The sequence below is a fragment of the Hylobates moloch genome, unplaced genomic scaffold (assembly GCF_009828535.3).
Source record: "Hylobates moloch isolate HMO894 unplaced genomic scaffold, HMol_V3 SCAFFOLD_1, whole genome shotgun sequence".
In the NCBI taxonomy this organism is placed as follows: domain Eukaryota; kingdom Metazoa; phylum Chordata; class Mammalia; order Primates; family Hylobatidae; genus Hylobates; species Hylobates moloch.
Window position 1 is genome coordinate 219,107,755 of NW_026652276.1, and position 18,963 is coordinate 219,126,717.

General features: G+C 41.4%; 1 protein-coding gene across 1 annotated transcript in view; it reads left to right on the top strand.

Moving 5' to 3' along the window:
• Positions 1-18,963, top strand: part of AKR1D1 (aldo-keto reductase family 1 member D1) — a 57,588-nt gene that overhangs the window by 11,919 nt on the left and 26,706 nt on the right. The window contains exons 3-4 of the mRNA XM_032753551.2: positions 11,555-11,722; positions 14,710-14,826. Of these exons, the coding sequence (XP_032609442.1) occupies positions 11,555-11,722; positions 14,710-14,826 (285 nt within the window). The remainder of the gene's footprint in view (positions 1-11,554; positions 11,723-14,709; positions 14,827-18,963) is intronic.

The window sequence follows — 18,963 nt, forward strand, 5'->3', positions numbered from 1 at the left end:
CCAAAGGGGAAAAGCCCCTTATAAAACCATCAAATGTCATGAGAACTCACTCACTATCCTGAGAACAGCATGGAAGTAACCTCTCCCATGATTCAATTACCTCTCCCTGGGTCCCTCCCACAACATGTGGGGATAATGGGAACTACAATTCAAGATGAGATTTGGGAGGCGACACAGCCAAACCATATCAGCATAGAAATGGAAATAATTAAATTTGACCATGAAGATTGAAATGGGCTTCCTTTAAAACATAGTAAAGTTTCAGCTTATGAGAATATCTGTTCCTTGTTGCAGTTCAACATTTAATGCTGATTACGAGAACAAACAGTGACATGTGTAGAAATGCTACTGAAATTTGAGTGGTCATGTATGAATGAACTATTTGAAGCTGAGCATGAATGTACCAGACAGAGAAGCACAGCTAAAGCAGGACATTTTGGCAATAAGAAGTATAGAGACATTTTAGTTAGACAGAGAAAGATATATGATATATCCAGTGAATGCCAAGCCCATAGTGCCTGGCACAGGGAGTTAATGGTGATGGCAGCTGAATCTGAAAATGCAGATTAAGACAGGGATTACCAAGGACCTTGAACACCATGCTAAGGAGTTGGAACTTTGCTTGTTTGTTTGAGGCAGGGTCTTACTCTGTCACCCAGGCTGGAGTGCAATGATGCAATCTTGGCTCACTGCAACCTCTGCTCCCAGACTCAAGCAATCATCCTGACTCAACCTCCTGAGTAGCTGGGACCACAGGCAGGCGCCACCATGCCCAGCTAATTTTTGTATTTTTTGTAGAGAAGGGGTTTCATCATATTGCCCAGGCTGGTCTTGAACTCCTGGGTTCAAGCGATCCGCCCGCCTCAGCCTCCCAAAGTGCTGAAACTATAGGCATGAGCCACTATGCTCAGCCAGGAGTTGGAACTTCATTCTATAGTAATGAGACATCATCTAAAGTTTAGAAGCAAAGAAAGAGCATCACTGGATCTGTATTTTTGAAAGATAAAACTCAGGTTGTAGCATGGAGAATGGAAGGCGGATGAGGAGAAATAAACTACCCATAGCAAGAGTAGTTAAGACTTGGATCACAATCCCACATTCCACTTCAATTGCCCACCTCCCTTGTTTTTGGTAATGCAATTGAAAATTACTCTTGGACCAATTATATGAGTTTGATCCTTGGCCCTTTTCTCTTCTTTCTTTGCACAATGTTTCTTTATGATCTCATTCATAATCTTGGCTCCAACCACATATATGAAGAGATTCTCGAAGCTATATTCTCTATTGTTTGTTATATCTCCCCCATGTAAGTCCCTTACAGGAGATAACTATTGTTCAAAGATAAAAGAAATGATGAGCAAGTCTAATTATGGGGTACAAGCTATGGAGAAGGCATGGCCTAGAAAGTTAGATGGGGGAATATTCCTTCCTGAGTGGCTCTGGTTGAGACTGCTGTAGTTGCAGCAAGTTTTCAGAATCTGAATGACCCATGGGGCAAAGGAGAAGTGCAGTCCAAGCTCTTAGTGAGTACCCAGGAGGAGCCTAAAACACCCACTACATTTTGCTCCTGAGCAGAGGGAGGTGGGGGTGCAGGGCTCAGAACCCATTTCTCAGGAATGTGCCATCCTTTAAACATTCCTTTTATTTTATTTATTTTATTTTTATTAGAGGCAGGTTTTTGCCGTGTTGCCCAGGCTGGTCTCGAACTCCTGGGCTCAAGAGATCCACCTGCTCCAGCCTCCCAAAATGCTCAGATTACACGCATGAGCCATGACACCCGGCCCTAAACATTCCTTACTTTCTCTCCAATGCCCATTTAATTCCCCTTTTCTGATCACCCAGGGAACTTTCTCTCACCTGGGGAAAGCAAAGCCTTGCTCTTATACCAAGTAATTTTTTCAGATCTGGTTTTAAGCTGAGGACAGGGTGAAGGTCTCATAAGCTCTACCTAAGGGGACCAGGGGCTAGGCAGAAAACATAAATGAGTGGTTTCAGAGAGTTAAGTCTATTTCTTCATTTTGTCCTACTTCCCCATTCTGATACTAGACATGAGTGCAAGCAATGCCTTATTTTCCTCTTTATTTCCACAAGAAAAAAGAAAAAACACAAGCAACTAACACTTGGGGGACTATTATTGAGGATATAATAGACATCACACTACAAGAGGGTGGCAGCTTGTCCTCCAGTACAGCCAATCATCATGAATAATAATCCAGTTGTTGGCCAGTCTTCTAACACTTTTTGGAGAATGCTGTAATTATTAATTTGTAAGCAACAGCAACTCATTCAGATTTTGGATGACATCTGGATAGCATGCTGTCTTGTCCAACTTGTGTCCAATCACAAATGTGCCAATTACATCTTACAATGGATTTCCACTGACCCACCCAAACTTATGTTGTAGTGGATTTTATATAAGCCAGCTCATAATGGGCAGCTCTGGCCACACAGTCACATCATGTCCCATGGTCAGAGATACTATCTCTACAGGACTCAGCAGCAATGTCAACAATGTAGATGGCGTGACTTGCTCCAGAACCCTACAGGCTTACCTTGTAATTCTCCAACTGGGGCTTGCCATAAACTCCATGCCACATGTAAACAATAGGGCCTGCTGGGTCATATGGCCCAAGTGGCAGGGATGCTTGTGGTAAAGTCTGGAGTTCTGCTGAGCCCCTCCCCATTCTGGGCCTACTGAAACCTGGTGTACTCATGTCACACAGTAAATGGGTAGGAATAGTACTGCAAGTATGGAATATGCTGCCTCTGGAGCCTCAGGGTGCCTTTTGGGTAGTGTGCTTTCTTCTTAATGCTTTTCCTAGTATACAGCCATACCTATGACTTTATCTTGAAAGAACTTCCATCAGCCTTCCAATAATCCATTTTTTTTTATTCTTAATAGAGACGAGGTATCTCTATGTTGTCCAGGATGGTCTGAAACTCCTGGACTCAAGCAACTCTACCACCTTGGCCTTCAAAATTGCTGGGATTATAAGCATGAGCCACCATGCCCAGCCCAATAATCCATGCTGACTGCTTTGGTTTCTTTAAATTACGCAATGCACTTGTTGGCTGCCTATCTAACTTGCCTTTAGGGTAGGGTTGCCAGATTTAGCAAGTAAAAATACAAGATGTCCAGGTAAATTTGAACTTCAGATGAACAATGAATAATTTTTAAATATAAGTATGTTCTATCCCATTTAATATTTGGAATATGCATATACAAAAAGTCTTGCCCATTTGAAGTTCAAATGTAACCGAGCATCCTGTATGTTGCCTGAAAACTCCAGGGATTTCATGTCTAATTAACCATCTCTGCAAAGCATCTCTGCGGGTCATGCTCTTTGGATACCACTCATTTTGATAACGGTGCTCACTTCACTTCTGAAGTTAGTACTACCATGTAGCCTCTATTATTTTAAAATTCCATCATTCCTAGTTTTTAAAATAAGGACAGGATCTCACTATGTTGCCCAGGCTGGTCTTGAACTCCTAGGCTCAAGCAATCCTCCTGTCTTGGTCTCCTGAAATGCTGATGTTAGAGGTCTGAGCCACCACACCTGGCCCGTGATTTTTTAGTAAACCTAGTTTTTCAACATCTCCCACAGTCTACAGAGGACAGCTGTAATTGAGCTCACCAACTCTGGCGTTTTTGTTGCTAAAGCATTGCTGTCTCTTTGATAAAAGGAGTGTTCTCTGGGCCCTGCTGTAAAACATAGATCATTCGTGGGTTTCCGGCCTTACGTAGTGTATCTACTATAGTGGGCTCCCTTCTCTGAGCTTCCTGAGCCCTCTTTTGACCGTCTGCCATGGTATTTCTGGAATGTCTACTTCATGTATGTGGATCTCACTTTTTCCAAGATTTCAAGAGTTATGCTGGCAGTGTGTTAGCACTGTTTCCTGAGGTGTTAAGTCACGTATCAGAAGATGGTGTTTCCATACCAATAAACTCTCCTTTATCCAACTTGAAATTCCACCTTCCTCTTGATGCTGCACCCCAAGATCCACTCTCACACACGCTCTGCACCTCCATTGCATGGTGTCGCAGTGTGCAGCTCGCTCAGTGTATCAGTCTCTTTCTTCTTTTATCCAGCCAGGAGATCTCATAAGGGATAATATCCAAAATATAAAAGGAACTCCTACCTTTTTTTTTTGAGACAGACTTTCGCTCTTGTTGCCCAGGCTGGAGTGCAATGGCATGATCGATCTCCGCTCACCAGAACCTCCACCTCCCGGGTTCAAGCAATTCTCCTGCCTTAGCCTCCTGAGTAGCTGGGACTACAGGTGTACACCACAACACCCAGCTAATTTTTGTATTTTTAGTAGAGATGGGGTTTCACCAAGATGGCCATGCGCAGCTAATTCTGTATTTTTAGTAGAGACGGGGTTTCTCCCTGTTGATCAGGCTGGTCTCGAACTGCCAACGTCAGGTAATTCACCTGCCTCAGCCTCCCAAAGTGCTGGGATTACAGGCATGAGCCAACAAGCCCAGCCAAGAACTCCTACCTTTTATATTTAGAAGCATATATTCTAACGTGACTCCATGGCTGTGAAATTAGTCTCCCTACCAAGTGATATTCACTGGAAGCCCCCTCTTGGAACAACTAATTATTGGTCTGGTGACTAGGAGGCAATATGCAGGTAGATCCTGCCTGGAGCACGTGTTTCAAGGCAGCAGCTTCTGAGTCGTTTTCAAAGGACACAGGGAATGCTGGACATTAACATGGAGGAGCAGTGCTGGATCATTTCTGCTGATTTACCTTCTTCCTTCTACCTAATTCCTTCTTGCTATGTCCAATATGCTACTGATGCGTCCATTTAATTTCAGATGTCTTATCAGATTTTTGTTTGTTTGTTTGTTTTGTTTACAGAATTGCTGTGTTTGGTTCTTTCCTAAATCTTCTAGGGCATTTTTCATAGTTTCCTGTCCTCTATAGAGATTTTCAAGTTTATTTCTTTGTTTTTAAATTTAATTTTCTTTTCTTTTTTTTTTTAATAAAGATGGGAGTCTTCTTCTGTCACCCAGGCTGGACTGCAGTGGTGCAATCGTAGCTCACTGAAGATCTCAACTCCTGGGCTCAAGCAATCCTCCTGCCTCTGCCTCTCAAGTAGCCAGGACTACAGACAGGTGTACATCACCATGCCTGGATAATTTTTTAATTTTTGTTTTTATTTTATTTTATGATTTTATTGTAAGACAGGGTCTTACTGTGTTGCCCAGGCCAGTCTCAAACCCCTAGCATCAAGCAATTCTGCATCAGCCTTCCAAAGTGCTGAGATTATAGGCATGAGCCACCATGCCCAGCCTCCAGCTTATTTCTTTAATCAAAACAATCATAGTTATTTTAAATTTTGACTAATAATTCCAATTTTTTATTGTGGTATTACTCTGTGACTGAATTATTTCACTTAGTATAATGTCCTCCAGGTTCATCCATATCGTTGTGTACTGCAGAATTTCCTTCTTTTTTGAGGCTGAATAATATTACATTGTTTATGTACCACATTTTCTTTACCTGCTCATCTGTCAGTGAATATTTAGGTTGTTTTCATATGTTAGCTATTGTGAATAATGCTACAGTGAACATGGAAGTGCAAATATTTCCTCAAGATAGTGATTTTATTTCCTTTGGATATATACCCTGAAGTAGGATTTCTGGATCATATGGTAGTTCTATTTTTAATTGTTTTTCTTGACCAACATGTTCTAATATATCTTTAATTATTTTAGGAACCTCCATACTGTTTTCCACAGTAGTTGCACCATTTTACATTTTCACCAGCAGTGTACAAGAGTTCTAATTTCTCTACATCCTCACCAATAATTGTTACCTTTCAGTTTTTTGATAATAGTCATCCTAATGGGTGTGAGGTGTTATTTCATTGTAGTTTTGATCTGCATTTCCCAGATGGATAGCGATACTGATATTTATATACCTATTGGCCATTTGTATGTCTTCTTTGGAGAAATGTCTACTCAAGTCCTTTGCCACTTTTTAATCAGGTTAGGTTTTTCTTTGGGGTTTTTTGTTTTGTTTTGTTTTTTGTTTTTGTTTCTTTGCTATTGAGTTGTAGAAGTTCTTTTTAATTATATCTTGGATATTAACCCCTTGTGAGATATACGGTTTGCAAATATTTTCTCCTATTCCATAGGTTGCCTTTTAACTCTGTTGAGTGTTTCCTTTTCTGTGCAGAGGCTTTTTACCTTGATGTAGTACCAACAACCTATTTTTGCTTTTGTTTCTTGTGCTTTTGGTGTCACATACAAGAAATCATCGCCTACCCCAATGTCGTGATGCTTTTTCCCTTATGTTTTCTTCTAGGAGCTTTACAGTTTCTGGTCTTAAAAATCTTTGATCCATTTTGAGTTGACTTTTTGTGTATGGTGTAAGATACAGGTCCAATTTCACTCTGATGATAGTTCCAATATTAGGATCTATGGTTCTGTTTAGGCTGTCGGTTGTTTCTGCCAGTCTTCCTTTATGGAACTTTGTTTTCTGGGGTACCTGAATTCTTCAACTGTGTGCAGGCTAATACTACTTTTAAAAAAGTATTTGTGAGCGAGCATCAAGGGTGAGAAACAAGTATTTTTTTTCAGACAGCATTTGTGTGTGTTTGCTCCAGGTTCCCTGGAGGCACTGCTACCCAGTGACCACATTAAACTGGTCAGCAGACTCCGGCTACAGAGGTTATGAATTCTCCCAGGGACTGGAGGTGGCCACAGCCTTTTAGGGAGTGTTTTTACTTTCCTTTTTCATCTCCTACACCTCTCATTTCTGCATTCAGACTTTCCCATAAAATTTAGTTTGAATTAATAAATGCCTACTGTCTTTTCAGCACTTTTATGGTAATCTTTTTAAAAGTTTTAATCTAGCTTCGTTTTGTTTTTTTTTTGAGACTGGGTCTTGCTCCATCACCCCGGCTGAGGCTCAGTGGCGTGATCACAGCTCCCTGCAAATTCTGCCTCCCAGGGTCAAGCGAGTCACAAGACCCAGCTAATTTCTGTATTTTTTATAGAGATGGTGTTTTTCCATGTTGACCAGGCTGTTCTCAAACTCCTGGGCTCAAGCGATCCTCCCACCTCAGCCTCCCAAAGCACTGGGATTACAGACATGTGCCACCATGCCAGCATAATCCAGCATTTTTAATTTTCTTAAGTAGAAGGAGATGCTGTCAGCCACTTTAGGAAACCAGATTTTTTGTTTTACTGTTCAGTGAGATTGTCCTTAATTGTGGAATCAAATTTTTATATTTTAGATTCTCCTATCATATCATTTATGTGGTATCCTATTTGATCTTTCTGATTTTTTTCAAAACTGGTTTTCCTAAAAAATGTGTCAGAATTTATGTAGAATTTCTTTGTGCCACATTTAAGAATTACAAAGTGTGGGCCGGGTGCAGTGGCTCATGCCTGTAATCCCAGCACTTTGGGAGGCCGAGGCGGGCAGATCACAAGGTCAAGAGATTGAGACCATCCTGCCCAACATGGTGAAACCCCGTCTCTACTGAAAATACAAAAATTAGCTGGGCGTGGTGGCGCACACCTGTAGTCCCAGCTGCTCAGGAGGCTGAGGCAGGAGAATCGCTTGAACCCGGGAGGCAGAGGTTGCAGCGAGCCAAGATCACACCACTGCACTCCAGCCTGGCGACAAAGTGAGACTTCGTCTCAAAAGAAAAAAAAAAAAAAAAAAAGAATTTCAAAGTGTGGTCCTCATGTCCACAGTCCCAACTAGTTCTTCCATATTGATGAGAATTAAGTACAAAACAGTAAGACATCTCACTGCTGCTTCTGCCTTCTGAGGGACAATATTTTTCAGCAAGTATATAAATATAAACATATAAATAAATAAGTAAATAGTAAAATATCCAGTAAGTAAATACCCAGCTTTTAGAAGACACTCCCTGGTGATAGCTGAATAATTGAAGATTTTCACTACTATAACTTGCTTCTGTGCCATAATCCTTGTTAAATGAGTCATCATCCAAATATGCAGCAGTGGACTACACTCCTACCTTAGCCCTTGCCTTTACCACTTTCTTTTTCTTTTCTTTTCTTTCTTTTTTTTTTTTTTGAGACAGAGTCTCACTCTGTCAGTCACCCAGGCTGGAGTGCAGTGGCATGCTCTCAGCTCACTGCAACCTCTGCCTCCCAGGTTCAAGAGATTCCCCTGCCTTAGCCTCCCAAGTAGCTGGGATTACAGGTGCCTGCCACCACGCCTGGCTACATTTTGTATTTTTTAGTAGAAACAGGGTTTCACCATGTTGGCCAGGCTGGTCTTGAACTCCTGACCTCAGGTGATCTGCCCGCCTGGGCCTCTCAAAGTGCTGGGATTATAGGCGTGAGCCACCATCCCTGGCCGTACTTTCTTTATCCTAAATGCTCTCCTCTGTACTTCATTTTTTGGGTTAATCTTTGAAAATACAAGCACCTACTTCAATATGCATTTGTCTGGGGCTCCCTTCATTGTGTACTTTAGCTCTTCATTTAAATGATCAGTTCCAGCCCATAAAATCTCAGTAATGTTTCTGAGATTCTATTTACCATCTAGTATTAAGCTTCATATATTAATAATATGTAGAGGGAGGTCAAGGCAGGAGGATCACTTGAGCCCAAGAGTTTGAGACCAGCAAGGGCAACATGGCAAAACCCCATCTCTACAAAAATGTTTGCCAGGCATGGTGTGGCACACGCCTGTAGTCCCACTTACTCGGGATGCTGAGGTGGAAGAATCGCTTGAACCTAGGAGGCCGAGGCTACAGTGAGCCATAATCGTGCCATTGCACTCCAGCCTGGGTGACGGAGACCCTGTCTCTAATAATAATAATAATAATAATAATAATAATGATCATAATGTAGATACTTGAGAATGAAAGTAGATGTTTATTTTCTTCCCTGTAAATTTCTGGACACCACGCCTCACCTCCCCTTCCCATTGTACTTTGGTTGTCACACTTGTCATTCATAACATCTCATTTTACAGGCTTTTTCTGGCCTTTTGACTCAATTACTGTCCAAGTCCTATTAATCATGTTGTTAATTAATTAACCAAACAAATATTTCTAATGTTGCTGAAATGTGTGTCTCCTTTTCCCAGCTATTTGATATTTGTGACTATGAATCTTATAATATCATCTATGTAGCCAGTTTGTTCATTTTTTGTATCCTCTTATCTTCTCTATAGTGATGACTTTCAACTGTAGCAGGGGGAAAAAAATACAATATATGTCCCCAAGGCTTTCTATTTCCTGCCCAGGACTATAAAATCACTAGAAATACATTTCAGATTTATTCTCTCGCTCAGCCTACAAAAATCAATAGGTGTGGACCAGAGTTCACATGTCTGATGTGATTTGTCCAGCATTTGGTTAGAACACTAAAGAAAGCAAAAGTAGTTAACCAACATTTGTTGAGCAAGATCAGAACAATCACCCTTCGATATGAAGTCAGCACAAATCAGAAAATAGAATTAACCCTCTCACACACACACTCTCTAAAAGATGCTTTGAAAATTATATTTGATGAGACTAGATGTTTGTCTTCAGGGAAATCTCATTGCTGTTTCTCATTAAGAAAAAATGTAACTAAAATGAAACACATTCGTATATTTAAATGCCATCATAATTGAGGCATAGAGATTTATGTGGAATCTGAAAAATGGTGTCTTACTCTATTTTGTGCTGCTGTAACAGAATGCCTGAGACTGGGTAACTGATAAAGAACAGAAGTTTATTCTCTTACAGTTCTGGAGGCTGGAAAGTCCAAGATCAAGATACCAGCAGGTTAGGGCCCAGTCTCTCGCTTCCAAGGGTGTACCTTGAATGCTGCATTCTCTGGAGAGGAGAAACACTATTACTCACATGACAGAAGTGGGAGAACCCACTCTCACAGCCCTTTTTATGGTGGCATTAATCCTAAACACCTCCCATTAGGCCCTACCTCCCAACACTGTTTGTTACATTGGAGATTAAGTTTCAACATGAGTTTTGGAGGGGACAAAAATAATCAAACCATAGCAAATGAAAAATCAGGTTCAGGGGACAGGATATGCTCATTCTTCTGTTTAATGTGAGTTAATAAAATGAACAAAGATGTAGCTACCAAATTTTTTAAAAATATATCCTAAAACATAAAATGTTCCTCAACAATATTTTTTCCTCAGTTGTATTGAGATATAACTGACATATAATAAACTGCCCAGGCCGGGCACGGTGGCTCACGCCTGTAATCCCAGCACTTTGGGAGGCCGACAAGGGCGGATCACGAGGTCAGGAGATGGAGACCATCCTGGCTAACACGGTGAAACCCCGTCTCTACTAAAAATACAAAAAAAATTAGCCAGGCGAGGTGGCGGGCGTCTGTAGTCCCAGCTACTCGGGAGGCTGAGGCAGGAGAATGGTGTGAACCCCGGGGTGTGGAGCCTGCAGTGAGCCGAGATTGCACCACTGCACTCCAGCCTGGGCGACAGCAAGACTCCGTCTCAAAACAAAAAATAAATAAATAAATAAATAAACTGCCCATATTTAAAGTATACAATCTGAAGAGTTTGACATACATACATCTGTGAGGCCATCACTACAATCAAAATAATGAACATATCTATCAACTCTATAAGCTTCCTCATACCACTTTGTAATCCCTCCTTCCACCCATACTTCCTTCCACTCCCGACCCCAGGCAATCACTCATCTATGTCTGTCACACCAGACTATGATTCCATTTATATAAAATGCTAGAAGAGAAAAACTAAAGTATTTATTCTTTTTGGTCTGTCTTCTTTCACTCAGTATAATTATTTTGAGATTCATCCATACTATGTGTTGTCATCAATGCTACATATCTTTTTCTTTTTTTTTTTTTTTTTTGAGACAGGGTCTGTCTCTGTTGCCCAGGCTGGAGTGCAGTGGCATGATTATGGCTCACTGCAGCCTTGAACTCCCAGGCTCAAGCAATCCCCCTACCTTACCCTCCTGAGTAACTGGGACCACAGGTGCATGCCACCACACCCAGCTAATTACTTTACTTTTTGTATAGATGGGGTCTCCCTATGTTGCCCAGGCTGGTCTCAAACTCCTGGCCTCAAGCAATCCTCCTGCCTCAGCCTCCCAAAGTCCTGGGATTACAGGTGTGAGACACCGCACCAGGCCCACTTCATTCCTTTTTATTACTGAGTATTCCATTCTGTGGATACATCTCAATTTGCTTACCCAACCTTTTGATTTATACTTTAGCCTTCTTCAATCAGCTTGTGCCCTACTATAAAAAGGCTTCCATGAATTCTCTTGTCACAGGAAATATTGATCAAATCACATTTTTGATGCCACAAAGCTGAGGGCAGACCTGGGACAGATGGTGTCTCCCACTGAGGGAGGGGAGAGGCCCCTGGGAGGTCAGTGTCTTCTGCTGCTGAACACCATTTTCCAATCACAATAGCGAGGAATTGGGAATGTGTCATTTTATCTGTAAAGGAATGTACATGCAAAATGTCCTGATTAATGATGATGAAAGGAAAGACCATTTCTCTTTTCCCCAAACCCAACCTCTTTGTCACTTCAGACCCCTAAGGGAGCCTGTGCAACATCAGTGAAGGTTGCTATTGACACAGGGTACCGACATATTGATGGGGCCTACATCTACCAGAACGAACACGAAGTTGGGGAGGCCATCAGGGAGAAGATAGCAGAAGGAAAGGTGCGGAGGGAAGATATCTTCTACTGTGGAAAGGTGAGATCTTGCCTTCAGCCTCCATTGGGGGCAGTGAGAAGGTTTCAGGTGTTCATTTTATTATTCATCTTTCGTGTGTGTGTGTGTAATTGCACTCATGAGTATGCAGTACTTAATAACAGTTTGGGTTCGTTTGTTTAAAAGATAAGTGTTCAAATGAGACCAAAATCATGCAAAATAGGATTTTCAACATTCTTGTATCATATTAACGAATTATTTATTAGTTTGGGAGAAGTAAGCAGAGTAGCATTTGGGGGAGAGAAAGAAGGTTTTAAAAAAGTATTTGGCTGGGTGTGGTGTCATGTCTCTAATCCGCACTCTGGGAGGCTGAGGCAGGTGTTTTGCTTGAGCTTAGGTGTTCAAGACCAACCTGGGTAACATGGCAAAACCTTGTCTCTACAAAAAAAAATACAAAAATTAGCCAGGCATGGTAGCTTGCATCTGTAGTCCCAGCTACTTGGGAGGCTGAGGCAGGAGGATGGCTTGAGCCAAGGAGGTTGAAGCTGCAATGAGTCATGTTCACATCACTGCACTCCAACCTGAGTGACAGAGCGAGACCCTCTCTCAAAAAAAAAAAAAAAGCATTTGAGCAAATGTAATTAACTCAGCAATGGTATTCAGATTTTGTTTAATAAAAGCAAACAAACGTAAATTAAAAAAAAAAAAAAAACAAGCTCATAAGGTCACCAGTCCAAAAGCCAGCTATGTGAGCTTCCTGGGCAGGCACATTATGCAAGCCTTTTGCTTAATGACTCATATTATAGGAGTCATTTCTTACTATGATAGGGGCTAAAGTTAGCATACAAGGAAAAGGTGGTCAAAACATGCTTTAAATTGTCCTTTAACTTTAATCCTTTAAATTGTCCAAAAAGTACAGTTGTGAATAGAAAGCAATATTCATACATATACAATGTCAATACAGGCTGTATGTAATAAAGCATACTTGGGCAAAATATTGGTGTTTACTTAAGTAAACAGAAACAGTGTGTGCAGCTGAGTTCATGTAATGTGCCATTGCTATTGCCTCATCAGGACTGCCTTCACTGCAGCTCAGCAGCACCTGAGAGGCAATGTGGGGGTGATTAAGTGCCTAGACTGGGGCAAGGTTGCCCAGGTCAGAGGCCCAGATCTGTCACTATTGGCTGAGTTGCCTACCATTTCTGGACCTCAGTTTTTTTTCTCTGTAAAATGGGGATAATAATGTCAACTATTTCATAAAGTTGTTATGAGTTCACATTTACAAAGCACTCACACCGAACCTGGCACAAAGCTAATACTATGTATGTTTGTTGAATAAAAGTAAATTAAAATATCATCAGCCTATGCCCAGGAATGAAAAAGAAAATAAAATAAATATCGAACAGAATTTCCACTTAGATGGGATTGCAATAGTAACACCAAAGGGACCCAGAGTAGCAATCAAAACACACGTAACACATTTTTCCACTACTCTCTTCATGTTAAATTTTCTCTGTGTTTTTAAGGCAAGAAAAAAAATCATTGTCCAACAGAGGAAAAAATCAGATTTTACCAATTTTGCTTGCCCTTTCTTGTAACCAAAAAAAGTATGATTCAGGCTGGGTGCAGTGGCTCAAGCCTGTAATCCCAGCACTTTGGCAGGCAGAGGAGGAAGGATCACTTGAGGTCAGAAGTTTGAGATCAGACTGGCCAACATGGTGAAACCCCGTCTCTACTAAAAATACAAAAATTAGCCAGGCCTGGTAGCAGGTGCCTGTAATCCCAGCTACTTGGGAGGCTGAGGCAGGAGACATGCTTGAACCCAGGAGGCAGAGGTTGCAGTAAGCCAAGATCAAGCCACTGCACTCCAGCCTCAGCAACACATCAAGACCCCGTCTCAAAAAAAAAAAGAAAGAAAAAAGGAAAGTATGATTATAAACTTATATCCCCCCAAAAAATCTGTGAGCAAAACTGATATTCCAAAAGATATACTAATTTGTTCTGTGGATATAGCAACCTTGGCACTGTATGTCTCAGACACCTAAGGGTACATATGCTCCAGTAGGATCAACCAAACCTTGATCCTTCATTATGAAATGCCTTAGTGAAAGAGTAATTTAATTGCTCTGGGGTCTAAGTAGGGCCAAACAAGAACAAAACATCAGTGAAAGCAAATCTAAATCTATGCACTAATTTAAAATTTCACCAGGCTTTCACACCACCTGTCACAATGTGAAGGACCCAGTGAAGCCACACACATAACCATATTCCTTGCTCATTTTATCAGAGTGGCATGACAATAAAGTATCAGGCTAGGTCGGGACATCTAGAACATTGTGTAACCCTAGTTATACAATGAGGAAAAATGCAAGAACTAAGCATCAGGAAATTGGCCCGGAAATGGGGAAGACTGCCATCAAATTAGATACTCTGTGGTCAAGGAGGGTCTGTAAGTCTCTTGTGGTAGATTCACATAAAATGATGTCTGGAGATGTGAGGGTGATCTGGCTGCAACATATGTCACCCCATTGGTCACCAGGGCTAATTCAGCTGATCTGGCTGTCTAGGCAATTGTACCTCTTGAAGCTGCACTTTCAGTGGAAGAGGACGGCTTTCCCTGATGAAGGAGGAGGGTTTTTAGGTCAAGGGTATATGAGTAGCTGCACTCCCCTACTAGAACCTCCAAACAAGCTCTCAAGCTAGGCTCTGAGTGTCAAGAGTTTTATCAGCTCATCCTATACTCAGATGACACTGCATCATAAACATATTTTTGTGAAATGAAATGTGTGAATAAAATGTGTACAAGGGGCCAGGCACAGTGGCTGATGCTTATAATCCCAGCACTTTGGGAGGCTGAAGTGGGCAGATCGTTTGAGCCCAGGAGTTAAAGACCAGCCTGGGCAACATAGTGAGACCCCCATCTCAAAAAAAAAAAAAAGTGTGTATGAGTGCTTTACAAAGAAAAGGGGGGTGCATTATCGTAAATAGTGTGTGGACGTTAATTAATTATCCCTCTTTGATTCTTTCAGCTGTGGGCTACAAATCATGTCCCAGATATGGTCCGCCCAACCCTGGAGAGGACACTCAGGGTCCTCCAGCTAGATTACGTGGATCTTTACATCATTGAAGTACCCATGGCCTTTAAGGTGAGTTCAGATGCCTAAAGGTCAGGTCTCTGCACCCTGGCAACCATGAGCCAATAGCTATGTGCATGAAGCTAGCTTATTACTTAGCACCACAGAATATTGTGGTGTTTTGTTACCACAGATCAGAGAGTACTGACCTAGTCTGACAAATACCCAAGAAGATTATGTTAGCAGACTCAGGCTTGGTTTCCAAGTTTCTTGATTTTTTAATTCAATGCAATTTCTATTATACCATGTTTTTACAACTATAGTTTAAGCTCTCTGCATCAAACCAACACGTAGTCCCCTAACTGTAGCCCAGCATTGAGACGCACACCCTTCTTCCTACTCACACAGTCACAATCTCCGCCCTCATCCTCACTTTGTTAATGTTGACTCTTGTCAGATTTCTAACCTAAGTCTTAAAAATTTGGAAAGACCCAGTGTACAATTATGTGTTGCTTAGCAATGGGGTACATTCTGAGAAATGTGTCAGGAGGCGACTTTGTTGTTCTGCAAACATCATATAGAGTGTACTTACACAAACCGAGGTGGTAAGGTTTTACTTACCATGGTAGACGGCATTACTTTTGTAATAACATGAATAAAACACAAACACGTTGTGCCTAGATGGTATAGCCTATTACAGACTTAGGCTAGATAGCCCAGCTGATTGCTCCTAGGCTATAAACCTGCACAGCATGTTACTATTCTGAATACTGTAGACAATGGTAACACAATGGTAAATATTTGTGTATATAAACATAACATAGAAAAGGTACAGTAAAAGTATGGCATAAAAGATAAGATACACCTATACCTGGCACTTACCGTGAATGGAGCTTGCAGGATAAAAATTGGGTGAGTCAGGGGGTGAGTAGTGAGTGAATGTGAAGGCCTAGGTCATTACTGCACATGACTGGAGACTTTATAAACATTGCACACTTAGGGTACACCATGAATCAAATAATATTTTTCTTCAATAATAAATTAACATTAGCTTATTGTAACTGTTTTTAATCTTATAAATGTTTTAATTTTTAAGCTTTTTGATTCTTTGTAATAATACTTAGTAATAACACTAGTACTAACTACTTTTTTTTTTTTTTTTTTTTTTTTTGAGACAGAGTCTCGCTCTGTTGCCAGGCTGGAGTGCAGTGGTGTGATCTCGGCTCACTGCAACCTCCGCCTCCTGGGTTCAAGCAATTCTCCTGCCTCAGCCTCCCGAGTAGCTGGGACTACAGGCACGTGCCACCACGCCCAGCCAAGTTTTGTATTTTTAGTAGAGACAGGGTTTCACCATGTTGGCCAGGATGGTCTCCATCTCCTGACCTCGTGATCCACCCACCTTGGCCTCCCAAAGTATTGGGATTAATTACTTTTTTAATAACATGAATAAAACACAAACATGCTGTACAGCTGTATAAAAATATTCTTTCTTTGTATTCTTATTGTATAAGCTCTTGTCTATTAAATATTTTTTTAACTTTTTTGTTAAAAACTAAGACACAAGCACACACATTAGTCTAGGCCTACACAGGGTCAGCATCATCAATATCAGTGTCTTCCACGTCCACATCTTGTCCCACTGGAGGTTCTTCCGGAGCAATAACGCGCATGGAGCTGCCATCTCCTGTGACAACAGTGTCTTCTTCTGGAACCCCTCCTGAAAGAACTGCCTGGGGCTTTTTTACAGTTAACATTTTTTAAAAGTAGAAGGAGAACATTTTAAATTATGATAAAGTATAGTAGAGCAAATACGGAAGTTGTAGCCATAGTAAAAACAGAAATTGTTTACTATCATTATCAAGCATGATTATGTGTGTTCTGCTTTTATATACCTGGCAGTACAGTTGGTTTGTTTACACCAGCAACACCACAAACATGATGTCACTAGGTGATAGGAATTTTAAACTCTATTATAATCTTATGGGCCACCATCATACATGCAGTCCACCATTGACCAAAATGTGATTATGCAGCACATGACTCTATTTAAAAGTGAGAAAATAAAATGTACTTCTCTGTGACTAACTAATGACATTTACATCTTTTTGGAGATGATAGATAATTTCTATTCTTACTTTTGATGGGTTCAAGGGCACAAAAGGTAAAATTTTAACAGTGAGAAATGACACAATATAGTGACATTACCTCCCAACTGAACCTATAATTGGGAAATCAATATTTAAAGCTTAAGTATGACATGCTTTTTGGTGTTTGTTTGTTTATTTGCTTAAGGTAGGGTCAGCCGGGCACAGTGGCTCACACCCGTAGTCCCAGTAATTTGGGAGGCTAAGGCTGGCAGATCACTTGAGTCCGGGAGTTTGAGACAAGCCTGGGCAACATGACAAAACCCCATCTCTACAAAAAAATACAAAAATTAGCCAGGCTTGGTGGCATGTGCCTGTGGTCTCAGCTACTTGGGAGACTAAGGTGGGAGGATCACTTGAGCTGGGGAGGTGGAGGGTGCAGTGAGCCGAGATTGCACCACTGCACTCCAGCCTGGGTGACAGAGCAAGACCCTGTCTTGGAAAAAAAAGAAAAAAGAGACAGAGAAAGAGAGAGAGGGTCTTGCTCTGTCACCCAGGCTGGACTGCAGTGGTGTGTGGCTCACTGTAGCCTTGAGCTCCTAGGCTCAAGCAATCCTCCTGCCTTAGCCTCCCAAGTAGCTGAGACTACAGGTGTGTGCCACCACACTCACCTAATTTTTCAATTTTTCTTTTGTAGAGACAGGGTCTCGCTATGTTGACCATGCTGGTCTGGAACTCCTGGCCTCAAGCCATCCTCCCACTTCAGCCTCCCAAAGTGCTGGGATTACAGGCATGAGCCACCATACCTGACTTCACATGCTTTTTGAATCTTAAGTTTTTTTAAACAAAAAACCTTTCTTGCTAAAATATTTTTAGCACTTTATTAAAGTGTCAAGCAGACAGAATTTTAGCCAACAAAATATTAAAAATCATGACATGTTTAAAAGATAAATGAACAAGAATGAGAGTCAATAGCATAGATTTTTAGAGGGTTGGGTTATTCTTCCAATAATACCTGACTGTGAGGAAGAGGAATGAAGGAAAGAGACAAAGAGGCTTATCAGGATGAAAGGACGAGTAAAATAGGCACAATGGAAGGTCAAGGGAAGCACCTAGAGGTATCTAATGTGGGTTCAGGCTTGATAACAACTTGATTAGAATCTGAGAAAGTAAAAATCGTGTAACAGAATTCATGATGGAGGCATAAGGCCATTCAGAAGGTAAGTAAAATTAGGAAACACAAGGCAAGAAATATGGAGCAGAAATGTGAGTCATAAGTGTTGAGAAAGTCAAAGTGCTTAGAAACCAGAGACAGAATGGATAATTAACATGAGTAATAATGTGGCATCAAGGAGAAAAGGGACTGTTCTCTGCTCTCAGGGAGATGGGAGGAAGTTGAAAAGACATTGTCTTTCCCTAAAGCAGACAATGGGGAAAATGTTTTCACTAAAGGAAAGCTGAGTTTCACAAAGGTGAAATGCTAGAGGGAAAAATAATTTTTTTTTTTTTTTTTTTGAGATGGAGTCTTGCTCTTGTTGCCCAGACTGGAGTGCAGTGGCATGATCTTGGCTTACTGCCACCTCCACCTCCCAGGTTCAAGTGATTCTCTTGCCTCAGCCTGCTGAGTAGCTGGGATTACAGGCACCCGCCACCACGCCTGACTAATTTTTGTATTTTTAGTAGAGACAGGGTTTTGCCATGTTGGCCAGGCTGGTCTCGAACTCCTGACCTCAGCTGATCGGCCCACCTCGGCCTCCCAAAATACTGGGATTATAGGTGTGAGCCACTGCGCCTGGCCAAATTAGGGACAAATTTAAGAGCATAATGGGTTTTGTCCAGTTGCTTGATTCCCTTCTCAGTCTGTTTTGTGCTGCTATAAAAGCATACCTGAGGCTGGGTGCGGTGGCTCATACCTGTATTCCCAGCAATTTGGGAGGCCGAGGCAGGTGGATCACTTGAGCCTAGGAGTTCGAGACCAGCCTGGACAGCATGGTGAAACCCCGTCTCTACAAAAAAATATACAAAAGAATTAGCTAGGCATGGTGGTGCACACCTATAGTCCCAGCTGCTCAGGAGGTTGAGATGGGAGGATCACCTGAGCCTGGGGACACTGAGGCTGCAGTGA